Here is a 12,231-nt window from a genome sequence, read left to right on the forward strand (position 1 = left end):
TGGTATTCACTTTTTTGAGTCTATGTACATGTTAAATCGTACGTTCGCTCGCTGTACAACCCCAACATCAACTGTTCAGCACTGACCCCTAAAACATGAAACACATATCTACCACCCCCTCTTCGCCAACTTCTGTCCCTCCGCCATATCCCTCACGCTAATCCCAACCATAGCCTCTCCAAGCCCCTGACTCAACTCCGCCAACACCTTTGCATCCCTGTAGTGCGTGACGGCCTGGACAATGGCCTTGGCCCGCTTCCTCGGATCTCCCGATTTAAAAATCCCAGAACCAACAAACACTCCATCACACCCCAGCTGCATCATCAATGCCGCATCAGCAGGCGTGGCCACCCCGCCCGCCGCAAAGTTCACGACTGGCAACCGGCCCTTCTCCGCCGTCTCCCGCAGCAGCTCATATGGGCATTCCAGCTCGCGCGCATAGGCTCGCAGCTCAGCTTCGGCTTCGACGCTTCCGCCCGGCAACGAGGAGCCGGATAGCAATATGGCGCGGGCCTTGGCGATCTGGCTGTTGACGGCGCGCATATGAGAGACGGCCTCGACGATGTCGCCTGTGCCTGCCTCGCCCTTTGTACGGATCATGGCGGCGCCTTCGGAGATGCGGCGGAGGGCTTCGCCTAGGTTCCGGCAGCCGCAGACGAAGGGGACTTTGAAGGGGTGTTTGGTGACATGGTAGAGCTGGTCGGCTGGGGTGAGGACTTCGGATTCATCGATGTAGTCGATGCCGATGGCTTCGAGGATCTGGAGGTGTTGATATTGGGTTAGAGTGGTGGTTCTGCGTAGAAAGGTGGTATATACAATTTGTTATTTATTTTTATTTTTATTTTTTATTTTTATTTTTATTTATTTGTTTATTTTTATTTTATTTTTTTTGAAAAAGAAAAAAAAAAAAAAAAAACCTTGTACAAAAGGACACACGTACCTGGCACTCGACGAAATGGCCTATCCGCGCCTTAGCCATGACGGGTATTGTCACAGCTCCCATAATCTCCTTAATCATTGATGGGTCTGACATGCGCGCCACTCCGCCTTGAGCACGGATATCCGCTGGCACCCGCTCAAGCGCCATGACGGCGCAAGCACCCGCTTCTTCGGCAATACGAGCCTATTAACATGTTTAAAAAGCCGATGCTTTGGTCAGAAGTTTCGTTTGGTGGCGTGAAAGACGGAGTGGAATGGTTCGTGATAGTTGATAATGGTCACACACACTCCGGGGCGAAGATACAAAGGTTACAATTTTTTCTTTTCTTTTCTTCTTTTTTTGTATATATATATATATATAAAAAAAAAAAAAAAAAAAAAAAAAAAAAAAAAAAAGGGCGGGGGGAAGGTACCTGCTCTGCGTTCACTACATCCATGATGACGCCGCCCTTCAGCATTTGAGCAAGGCCGGCCTTGACAGTGAAGTCGGCCGGTGACGTAGAAGCGACAGCATTGCTGATGGGCGTGGGGCCGTTAGGTGCTTCTGTTGCCATTGGGAATGAGTGATACTGCGGGGGAGATTTCTAGGTTGACTTGACACTTTGAGGTGTGGAGGGGTAAAGGTTCTTCAGAGGAGGGGCAAAGATCTTATTTTTAAAAATGAATACGGGGATGGGACAAGATTGAATCGGAAATGTCCTTGGTCACACTATGGACAGAACGCAGAACTCTTTTGCGCTGGAGAGGAAGGATTTTCACCACGGAGCGTTAAGGAATTGCAGAAGAAATTATGGGAACGACAACTTCGAGGACCGGATAAACTGCGAGATTAGCTGTTCAGCACCGCAGCGCCGAGTGAGTCACTATGGGAGAAAGAAAAGCGCCAGGGGGAGAGTTTGTTCCCACAAGGGCGCAGAGTTAAAAAGCGCCAGGTACCTTGGGCACTGCAGTCAGTGATGCCGTTTAACTGGAGAGTTAACCAACGAATGGAACGCTGCGCCAACGGGAAGCTGCCTTCAGAAGGGGTTGCTCTGATGTCTCGGGCACGATTGTAAACAGCTACTTCAACTCCGAGTATCCTGGGATCTGAGGAACGTTTGACGTTTGAGGACGACGAGGACGTTGAGGAATAGTTTATTTAAATTTATAATCAATTAATAATTAATTAATCATCAGGGCTCGCGTGGCCCGGTGGCTCTGCCGCAATCCGGCTTAAGTAAGCGCCCGGCTACTCCCGGCGCAACCTTCAGCCGGAGGAACTAATATATTGTCTGTAGTTGTATCTATCATCAGCTATTATCTTGTTTATCCATCTACACGCTGGTGGTTGAAGTTAGCTATTTATTAGCTGGCCAATATGCCACTCGAGCTGTTTTGTGCGGGGATTTCATGGGTTGAACTTATCCACACCGTAACCGCGTTTTTGGCGGGCATGGACAGCAGACACAGTTGCTTGACTGACACCGGATCTGGGATTCTGGGATTCTGGGTTCTGGCAGCTTACGTGGGATTTCGTTTTTCAACCTTCGACTTCTAGCCGCCCCACAATCCAACCCGGTGACATTGCCAGCTTCTGGTTGGACTTTGGAGCCGAGTTAACGTCTCACCTGCCTAGCCAGTTTCTCGGAATGGCTTCATGCATGCTTCTCACTGCATTTTCGAGGGGAACGAGGGGCAATCTCCATTTTCTTTTCTCACTCTGCGGTGCTGGACCCGAAGATATGGATAGAAAATCGAACAAATGTCTCCTCCGCAACTGATATTGCTTCCCTCCATTCGTGGCGGTCACTGCAATGTATATATTCTGCAGAGGGAAGGTGGATATCCTCGGGGTCTCTTGTCCTGTCAATTAATTATCCAGCCAGAAGACTTACCAAATGCATGGCGCTCAATGAAGTCGTTTCATAGAAGCGACTGTCAAAGCGTCCATCGATCTTGAACACGCGTCAGGCAATGTCCCGCGGTCCTCAGAAATTGGGGGGTTGGGCTATAGTTGGATCTTTCCCCGCTGCTACGCGGATACTAGCTTTGCGTATCATTTATAGATATTGGGTACGAATCCATGTTGCGACGATATATCTATCCATTTTTGGCGGGGCCAGCAACCACTAAAAGAACAAAGTTATATCTTCCAACTGAACGATGGACTCACATGTAGTTAAGGAATGGATTTCCATTGCCGCCCGTTGCAGACCGCAAAGCTGCCATCGCCACGCATTCATAGAACAGCAATGGAGTTGCAAATCCTCCTCGAGAATGTCAGCAGAAGTGTCACTTGGAAATATATATCCTCACTATGGATCTATCTATCACTTTTTAAAGACTGGATCCATATTCGACTAACCAGGCATAGCTTTGAGCTTTGTAATCACAAGTCATAGTTTTCTCAGCCCCTAACTTTGATACTCACCTAAGTTGGACAATGCTGAAGGCCATCCCGCTAACATTCGTAGCGGAAGGAGGAAACAGGTTTTCTACCAAGGCCTTAGCAGCGTCTGTGGACGGAGATGGGGATAAGTGAATAGAAACTTCCCAAGCCGCTCGCGTTCTGAATCATTCGACAATCTGGTAGTCCTGTGCTATAGATAATTACCTACTAGCCGATTAAGAAAAATCAATTCGTTCCAGGTCAACAATCGATTAATAATGATCGTGAGGATGATAAATTCAGCGTCTGCTGCAATCCCTGGGTTACTTTTGCCCGCCCGTCTGGGTGGCTAACCAGGATTGAACCGGCGGGGTGATAGTTGAGCCGGCAGGGTTTATTCAACCCTAGGGAGTATCGAGATGCACGGCTATCTTTGCTCATATCACACAGCACTGACCTCTTCTTTTTCTTTTCCTTTTATTCTTTTATATGTTTAGATCCTCACCTCTAAATTAGCTCTCCGGCTCGACATCTTTAACCCCCGCTTTAAATAGATCCACAAAAATATGCGGGGTCAATCGGCCCTATCTGCCCCTCAAAGGGCATGTTGCAGGAGACGGATTTGATTCTGAAATAATATTTAAGACGTGTGTAGCCCGAACTGATTCCGTTGTATTATCTTTCCCCAATTTACAAAGGAGTAATCGAACCAAACTCGTAACATCTTAATATCGATACCCCTATACACCCACCCCAATTCTTCTTCTCAGCTTATAGGCCTGAACATCGCCCCAAAATCCAAACAGGCCATGGCTCACCTCAACTACCCCAGCTACGAAGGCTTCGGCGAAACCGCCCGCGATTCCACCCATTATAGCCAGACCGTTAAAATCGGCAACACGATTGAGATTTCCGGCCAGGGTAAACAGTTCCCCTTCCCCCCCCAAAATAAGTCCCACTTTCAACTAATTAGCCACCCGATTAGGCGGCTGGGATCGCATCACCGAGAAAATCCCCGACGATATTGGCGCACAGGTTGACCAGGCCTTCTCCAATGTCGAGTATGCTGTGAAACAGGCCGGCGGCACAGGTTGGGATCAGATATACAAGCTCCGCTGTTACACTGTCCCGCTCGATGAAAATATTGCCAAACATATCATTCGCAATCTGCGCAAGTATTTCCCCAATCACCAGCCGCTGTTGACGGTTGTGGGGGTGCAGAACTTGGCGTTTGGAATGGCTATCGAAATTGAGGCGGTTGCAAATTTGGATGGGATTTAAAGGGGTTTTCGTGTATTTGTTTAGCGAAGTCGTTGGTGAGAGTTGATTCGCACCATGTGTCGACCCTTATGAAGTAATTGGGGTACTGGAGTTATTTAAAACGGCATCTGTTGGTTTAGGTGAGGAGTGGGATGGGGAGAAATGACACGGAAATTGAGAGTGAGTATGAATTTCCTTTTCTGATAATATGTATCGTGCGTCAGGCGAATTGGCTGAATTAAGAGCATGGAAGGAGAAATGCTAAAATGCTGCCTTTTGAAATCCGATCTGGCAGTTTGTCTGCATCCCAGCATCTGCTTGTAATTAAAACCAGCCTGTATGCATCTCCCGCAGCTTCATGAAGTGCTGTACGTAATTTGACAATAAATGCGGATTCCCTAAAATCAAATATATATATATCCAGTTCAATAAACTCTTCAACCGAGACAAGATCAAATTATTGTAAATGCCATTCCTTCTCCAGGTTCATTTTCTCATTCTCATATCGCGACTTCACTATGCAAAATGCTTGCAAACGACTACCGTAAAAGCAGGGGACAAAACATTCTCGCCAGGAGAGGTCGGAGGGTCAAAATCCATTTCGTCAGATTTGACAGGTCTAAATGGGATGAGATAGGCATCTTTATAAATGACACTTGCTTCGTGCAATCTAGTCTCATGTCGAATCTTCAAAACATTGTCTCAAATGCGATGTATTTCATACCAGGTAAGACTCTATTTGCTAAAGCTGGTTTAGTTCCCCCACCGTATAAGGCTAAAGTGTTTGAAAGTGACAAATGGCTCGAGATTTGCTTCCATATTTTCGATGATTGGGCGCGGAATTAAGGAGCATCGATCGCGTTGGTGGACTGCGCGAAGCAAAAGTGTGTAATCTTGTCCATGGCAAGTCTGAAGATTTGCCTTTCGCGTTACTTGTGAAGGGTACAAGAGCATAGTTGGTTGATCTTGCATACTATATATGTCAGAAAGGTGACTGGAAGGAAGGAATTGGAATAATAACCGGAAAGAATAAAAGGGGAGGTTGAAGTTTTGTATGTTCCAAAATGATGGTGTACCTTCTCGTGGACTAGGTCTGCATCTCTATTGTCGCCCGCCTAGAGAAGAGAGGCTGTAGAATATCCTTCCGCTCTTTGGCTTCGTAGTAGATGAGGAATTCAAACGAAGAATGAATATAGGGATCACAGTCTCTTTGTTCTAATGCTGGCAACTGTGATATATCTCATTAAAGGTAGAAGGTTTTGAGAGGCGTAGCTGTATTTGTCATTAGTTGAATGTAATTAGTGGTTCCTTTATAATCACATTTGCCCTCCTCTTAATATAAAAGTTTCGCGAAGGGCAACTAAGAGGGTGGATTCTTGCAAATATTAATCCCATCTCATTCAGAACAATGCAAATAATTTCACCCGCAGCCACAACATATAACAACTATTAATACATCTTAAAGCGAAAAGAGAAATCCCACAGGTGATTTCTTTCTTTCTCTTTCTCTTTTCTGTTCTTTTTTCTCCGAGTGGTCCTTGGTCAATGACACAACATATTAATATTGAAAGAATGAAAACTCTGACCATATATTTCATGTAGATCCCTTAGTTTACCAACCATAGATATTCCAAGACCAAGCTCAATGGACGTTTACTGCCACGTCGTTGCACGAGCTGGCAGAGGTCCCTTAAAGTTCGCCAATGGACGCAAGAAAAACGGTAGGAGATCTAGCATACAACCAGAGTTGTAATGGCGATAGGAAGGTGTATAAAGGTAAATTTTTCCCAGACGAGAGGAAGCTGCTGAAGGACACTCCCCCATAGCCTCTTGCAATCGATTTGAGTCTTAGGTAAAGAGTGGGTGGTACAAGATAATGTATCAGTGGAACTCCCTATGTCATGAATCAGACAAATGCCTTTCAAGGGGTGTCCTTGCAAAACGATCCAGCTCACAAGCAAGCACCGTAATAGCCGTGACTGAGCTCAATATAGAAATGAGCAGATTGCTTTCAACACAGGGAAAACCAGATCAAGCATTGATCAATAAAACTGCTGGAAGAGCAAGATCAGGCAGCAATTCCTCACTGATGGCGTGTAAAATGGCTCCTAAGAATCCAAGCTCCACATAGCTATGTTGATAGTGCATAATATAGACCTCCATCATCCATATGAGTATAATAAACAGAGAGAGAGAAAGAGAATTTGAACATTCAACCTATGGTAAGGCCCAGCCGCCACTAACCCATATTGAGTAAGGCTCCCGATGACTAGCACAAATCTTAAAAGCCTAATTCCACCTTCCACTTCTCAGCGTATGACATCATCACAACATCACCCGTTTCCTGTCGATCGCACAATAACGTACAGCTATCCGAGGGCCTTAGAATAGTGGACTCCACACAACCTTCCCCAGACCGCTGCCCCACACAATTGGCAAATACCTCCTCCAATTCCTCAAATACGACTCCGTACGCCCCGGATAAATTGCCCAAACACTTCCATTGACGGAACACCACGATGTCCCTCCCTTTTCTCACCCGCCTCTTGGTCCCAGCCCGGCCCATCATCTTCGCCCTTCCCCTTGGCCTCGCCCTCTCTTCCGCCCTCTTCCAACGACAGCCTATACATTGCGACGCTCCTGCTCCCTTCTCCGCTGCCGGCCATTCACAATCAAGTAGCAGCAGCAGCACATGGTTTCAAACGGCGAATCCAGTCCGCAGCCGTGGCGGCATTAGCGAGAAGACAGCAGGGCAGATTAGCCTTGGAAGTGTGCTGGGTTTATTGGCCGGGATTGGATTGAGGATATTTTCGAGGGCGTTGGTGTTTGCGTTGGGAATCACGATTTTGGGGATTCAGGTATGCTATTTTCAAGATTCTCGTTGTATCTAGTGTTTTATTTTTTGAAAATTTTGTTGGTGAATTGGAGAATTAGCTGGTTGTTGCGATCGGCTATCGGATACTTCCATCCTTGTGCCTCAGGTTGCTAACTGTCCATGTCCTTGGTAACTATCAGTGGGCCGCTTCTAAGGGTTACAATATCGTCCCGACCGACTGGCTAAAAAAACATGTCAAATCCGTTAATGTCCAACGGCTGTTGACTGAGAAAGCCCCTTTCAAAGTTAGTTTCGGGGTTATGATGTTGCTATCTGCGTTTGCACAATTCTAGACAACATAACATGTCAAAGATTACGAGATGCTGTTCGCTTCCTGGATCTATGCAGCTAAGCAAGGCAGCAAAATTTTGGAAACTCGGAGTTTTGGCTGATAGGAAACAGCTATCTCTCTGTTAATATATTCATCTAAGCTCTAAGATGGGGAGGGTATCATATGCGCGTAAATAGATATAGATGGCATGGAGGTTACAAAAACGCAACTGCAGGAAGAAGACAACATGCTTACTATTGTTAATATTGCATGTCAATCAATAACCAGATCCTCCAAGACCCCTTCCATTTCTTCTCTGGATAGTGGAATGCCAAGCAGTTCCACCCCGCTGGCATCAGTTCTAGACACGATCATTTGATGGTCGTAGAATTCCTTCAATTGGGTACGGAACATCATCTCTGATGAGGAGATGAACTCTTCAGCAGCTTTGTGAAATAGCGTTCGCCATTCAATGGCTACTTCCTCCCCTTCATTACCACCACGATCTTGTTTCCCACCAGCGCCAGCGTCCTCATCATCGGAAAGATGCTGCTCCCCTAATAATGTAAGGATTTCCGTCACCAATAACCGATATAGTTTTCGTGTGTTTTCCGGAAGGCTTTTAAGGACAAAGTTGACTCCATCCTTCCCGCCGATCCGACGTACTTGATGTCCGAGCAAGCTGTTCACCACATCAACAACGTTCAATTCCACGCCATACGGTATGAAGGTCGTGCAGTCATGGAACACGAAATTGAACTGGTCCCGATGACTGACATCCCAAAGTATGGGAAAGTTGGGTGTATCAGCCGTGGCTAGTACATTTATTAGAGGGATGCTAGCAAGACGCGCCAGAATTGACTGGTGAGCGGCACGCCGGAGCGCGGAAGCATCAATAGAATTTATAAAGACCATTATCGGGTGCGGAGGTGGTTTAGTGTCAAGAATAGACTGAAGGAGTTCCAAAACCTCTGATGGTTGAGTTCCAAGTTTCGACGGAGTATCAGGGCCAAGGATTGCGCCGATGATTGTTGCAAGTATAGACCGTATCGTCGTGCTAGACATATAACCATTAACAATAACAATCGTGGGTGGATCGCTGTGACGTTGGGAAATGAATTCCGCAAATCGATTAACGAGACGTCTTTTCGACCCATATCCGTATAAACATATACTAAATCCCTCGCTCAACTCAAATTCCCATTGTGGAAATGACCGTTCATGTAGTTCGAGTAGAAACTCCTTCTCTTCTCGGTGTGGGTCCTCAAATTTCCTCAGCTGCTCGAAATACTCCTCATGCGTCAGAAGAGATAGCTTTGCCAATGTGTTGTTCGAAGTCTGTACGGGACCGGGTCTGTTTTGAAAGAAGTATCTCTCGTGCGGCGGGAGGTCTCCTTCCGGGGTAGGAGAGCGCCTATTTTTCGCGCCCTTAGGCCGTCCCGCCCGACGTTTCGGGGTAGCTTCAGGATTTTCGGCACCATATACTTGAGCTTTTTTCCCTTTTTTTGTTCCCCTCTCCCCATTGTCTGCGCCGGTCTCTTCGTCTTCCGCATCCCAAATCTCTTGCGCCAATTGAACTGCACCGTCCCAGTCATCGTCATCATTAGGGTCCAGAAGTACGCGGGCACTTTTCCTTCTCGCTGAGCGATCAGCATTCCTTACTATGGGCGGCGAAGCATTTGTAGGCTCTTTCCCCGTGGCCTTTGAGGGTGTTGCGAATAACGATCGGGATTTCCCTTTAGGAGTTGGGGAGTCTTGGATTGGCCCATTTACAACGGGGGTAGGTTGTATCTTGGACTTATTATTTGCAGCGCGTAGTTTCCGCGAGGGTGTCTCGGGTAGATCTGTTGTATTTCTACTTTTCGAGGAGCATTGGAGATCCGCTGTTCGTCGTTTTCGTGGTGTTGTGTTGATTGAGCTGTTATCTTCTTGTTCCGAGGTGTCTGGTAGTTTGCGCTTCATTGTGATCGTTGATCGCGGGAATAAAGGATTAGGTATTCAAGTCACCAGCAAAACCGATGTACAAATGAGCTGGAAATGCGTGGGTTGAAGAGAAAAATTAAAAATAAAAATCTCTTTGAGATCGGAGAGTCGAAGCTGGCAACTAGGTTACTCCAACGCGAACCCACGTGATTGACGTCTTATGTCATCCAGATCTCACAATCCTCAAATTCAACTTCATCAAACCTGAGTCACGGTGAGAAAACAGAAATTATATCAAGAATTGGGTAGTCAATTGAGCCAATTCGGGAAGATGTGGTCGTCTTGAGGCTCAGTTTTGACCTTCAAACCCACCCTACACCCTGTCTCTTCTTAAGACCAATTCTGAGGGTTCATTCTTGGTATACTTAGCGATTGGACGTCCAAAACTGCACAAACCACCTCTGCACTCGGACATATCTTTCCTGAGGGTACCATATTTTTTCTCCTATTTAGCGGATATTCCGCTGCTTTAGGTATAAAGTGGGGCCGATATATTCGGTGTATTCTCATAACAAGAAATCAATATCATGAAGACCCAACAGTCTTTCCACGTTGTGGCCGGATTTGTGTGCTTTCCCATGAGCAAAACTAGCCAATCCCGTTGTTACTCCACTTTAAGGGACTTTTTAATACCGCCATCGAAACAGAAATTCGTCCCTAGCTCAGGGACGTACCCCAAGGGGTTCCTCGCAGCCGGTGCCCATGCCGGGGTAAAGGAGTCAAACACTCAGTTTCGCGATGTTGCCCTGATATGCTCCAAGACGCCATGTTCTGCTGCTGCTGTCTTCACCACGAACAAGTTTCAAGCTGCTCCAGTCCAGGTGAGCAAGCAGGTGCTGGAAGCAAGGGAGGGTGCCGATATCACAGGAGTGGTGATTAATTCCGGCTGTGCCAATGCCGTAACGGGCAAGGGAGGTTTGGAAGATGCCAAGAGCATGAGTGCAAAAGTTGACGAGTGCAATGGCACACCGTCAACCAGTTCTAAGGGACCTAGCACGCTCGTCATGAGCACTGGCGTTATCGGACGACGGTAAGACGGGCCTCAGCTGATACTCTTCATCCCACCTCTTTTACCTCCTTACCCTACACAGTCACTAATATCCAAACAATCCACAGTCTCCCCATCAAGAGAATCCTCAACGCAATTCCAGTCGCCCACTCTAACCTCTCCTCAACCCACAAAGCCTGGCTCAACGCTGCCCGCTCCATCTGCACCACAGACACCTTCCCCAAGCTCCTCTCACGCACCTTCACCCTCCCCTCCTCCCCTAACCACACTTACCGCATAGCAGGCATGACCAAAGGCGCTGGCATGATCCACCCAAACATGGCCACCCTCCTCGGAATCCTCTGCACCGATGTCCCCATCAGCCCCGCCGCTCTAAAACCCCTCCTCTCCCACGCCGTCTCCCGCTCCTTTAACTGCATCTCCATAGACGGCGACACAAGCACCAACGACACTGTCGCCCTCCTCGCCAACGGCGCCGCGGGTGGCCAGACAATAACCACCCCCTCCTCCCCAAATTACGCAGCCATGCAAACCGTCCTGACAAGCTTTGCACAGTCGCTTGCGCAACTTGTTGTCCGTGACGGCGAGGGCGCAACTAAATTCGTCACTGTGCGCGTGCTTAATTCGCCGTCCCAGGCGGATGCAAGGGCTATTGCGTCGACGATTGCGCGGTCGCCGCTGGTTAAGACGGCGCTGTATGGCAGAGATGCGAATTGGGGACGCATATTGTGTGCCATCGGGTATACGCAGGGGATTCAGGTGGGGACGGTGGTGCCTGAGCGGACGAGTGTGAGCTTTAAACCTGTAGATGGGAGTGAAGAGTTGAAATTGCTTGTTAATGGGGAGCCGCAGATGGTGAATGAGGAGCGGGCAGCGAGGATTCTGCAGGATGAAGATTTGGAGATTGTGGTTGATCTTGGTGGTGGGGAGAAGGGTGGGGAGGGGATGGCTGGGGAAGAGGGGATTTATTGGTTTTGTGATTTTAGTCATGAGTATGTGACTATTAATGCGGATTATAGGACTTGAATGAAATGGGGGTGGATGAGAAGGGCTGTCAAGGGTGCGATTTCGCGAGGAGTTTTTGATAGAGTATCTGGATGCCAAGTAATTTGTTCAAAGAGATTCCGTATCATTACACGCTGTTAAGTAGATTGATAGTGCTTAGGTAGGTATATATACAGTTGCTTTTTTCTTTTTGGAAAATCAGCGCCTCTTTTATTTATTTATTTTTTTTTTCGGTTCCTTTCTTTCAACAAGCACACTCCTCCAACCTAAAAGAAACGGAGGCGCAAAAAGAAAGGTAAATAAGAGAGTTAGCATCAAAAACAGAAAAATGGGGGAATCCAATAAAGCTGGTTGAAGAAAAAGAATAAAAGAGGAATTTTTGTTTGCTCAGCTGCGGTATACCTAAAAGAAAACCAGGAAAATAGCTAAAAGAATCCTTACAACAAACTACCCAGCCCCTATCGCCTCAAAGGTTTCTGTTTGATTTTTCTGACGCCACGCCCGAGGAGTTAGCGTATGTG

General features: G+C 47.2%; 6 protein-coding genes across 6 annotated transcripts; 4 read left to right on the forward strand and 2 right to left on the reverse strand.

The window, feature by feature from the left end:
* Window positions 1–108: 108 nt before the first annotated feature.
* On the reverse strand, window positions 109–1,493 carry PAAG_07321 (pyridoxine biosynthesis protein PDX1; the record flags this gene model as incomplete). The annotated part of the gene is made up of 3 exons (XM_002790738.2): window positions 109–759; window positions 941–1,123; window positions 1,353–1,493. 3 exons carry the CDS (start codon window positions 1,491–1,493, stop codon window positions 109–111), a joined length of 975 nt encoding a protein of 324 aa, XP_002790784.1.
* Window positions 1,494–4,116: 2,623 nt separating this feature from the next.
* Window positions 4,117–4,588, forward strand: PAAG_07323 (hypothetical protein; the record flags this gene model as incomplete). The annotated part of the gene is made up of 2 exons (XM_002790740.2): window positions 4,117–4,228; window positions 4,293–4,588. 2 exons carry the CDS (start codon window positions 4,117–4,119, stop codon window positions 4,586–4,588), a joined length of 408 nt encoding a protein of 135 aa, XP_002790786.1.
* Window positions 4,589–5,092: 504 nt separating this feature from the next.
* Window positions 5,093–5,413, forward strand: PAAG_07324 (hypothetical protein; the record flags this gene model as incomplete). Its single annotated transcript, XM_015846201.1, has 1 exon — window positions 5,093–5,413. One exon carries the CDS (start codon window positions 5,093–5,095, stop codon window positions 5,411–5,413), a length of 321 nt encoding a protein of 106 aa, XP_015700636.1.
* A 1,673-nt stretch (window positions 5,414–7,086) lies between these two features.
* Window positions 7,087–7,735, forward strand: PAAG_07325 (hypothetical protein; the record flags this gene model as incomplete). The annotated part of the gene is made up of 2 exons (XM_002790742.2): window positions 7,087–7,425; window positions 7,583–7,735. 2 exons carry the CDS (start codon window positions 7,087–7,089, stop codon window positions 7,733–7,735), a joined length of 492 nt encoding a protein of 163 aa, XP_002790788.1.
* A 251-nt stretch (window positions 7,736–7,986) lies between these two features.
* On the reverse strand, window positions 7,987–9,675 carry PAAG_07326 (origin recognition complex subunit 2; the record flags this gene model as incomplete). Its single annotated transcript, XM_002790743.1, has 1 exon — window positions 7,987–9,675. One exon carries the CDS (start codon window positions 9,673–9,675, stop codon window positions 7,987–7,989), a length of 1,689 nt encoding a protein of 562 aa, XP_002790789.1.
* Window positions 9,676–10,223: 548 nt separating this feature from the next.
* PAAG_07327 (arginine biosynthesis bifunctional protein argJ) lies at window positions 10,224–11,731 on the forward strand (the record flags this gene model as incomplete). Its single annotated transcript, XM_002790744.2, has 2 exons — window positions 10,224–10,726; window positions 10,813–11,731. 2 exons carry the CDS (start codon window positions 10,224–10,226, stop codon window positions 11,729–11,731), a joined length of 1,422 nt encoding a protein of 473 aa, XP_002790790.1.
* Between the last annotated feature and the right edge of the window lie 500 nt (window positions 11,732–12,231).

The sequence above is a fragment of the Paracoccidioides lutzii genome (genome assembly GCF_000150705.2).
Source record: "Paracoccidioides lutzii Pb01 unplaced genomic scaffold supercont2.23, whole genome shotgun sequence".
NCBI lineage: Eukaryota > Fungi > Ascomycota > Eurotiomycetes > Onygenales > Ajellomycetaceae > Paracoccidioides > Paracoccidioides lutzii.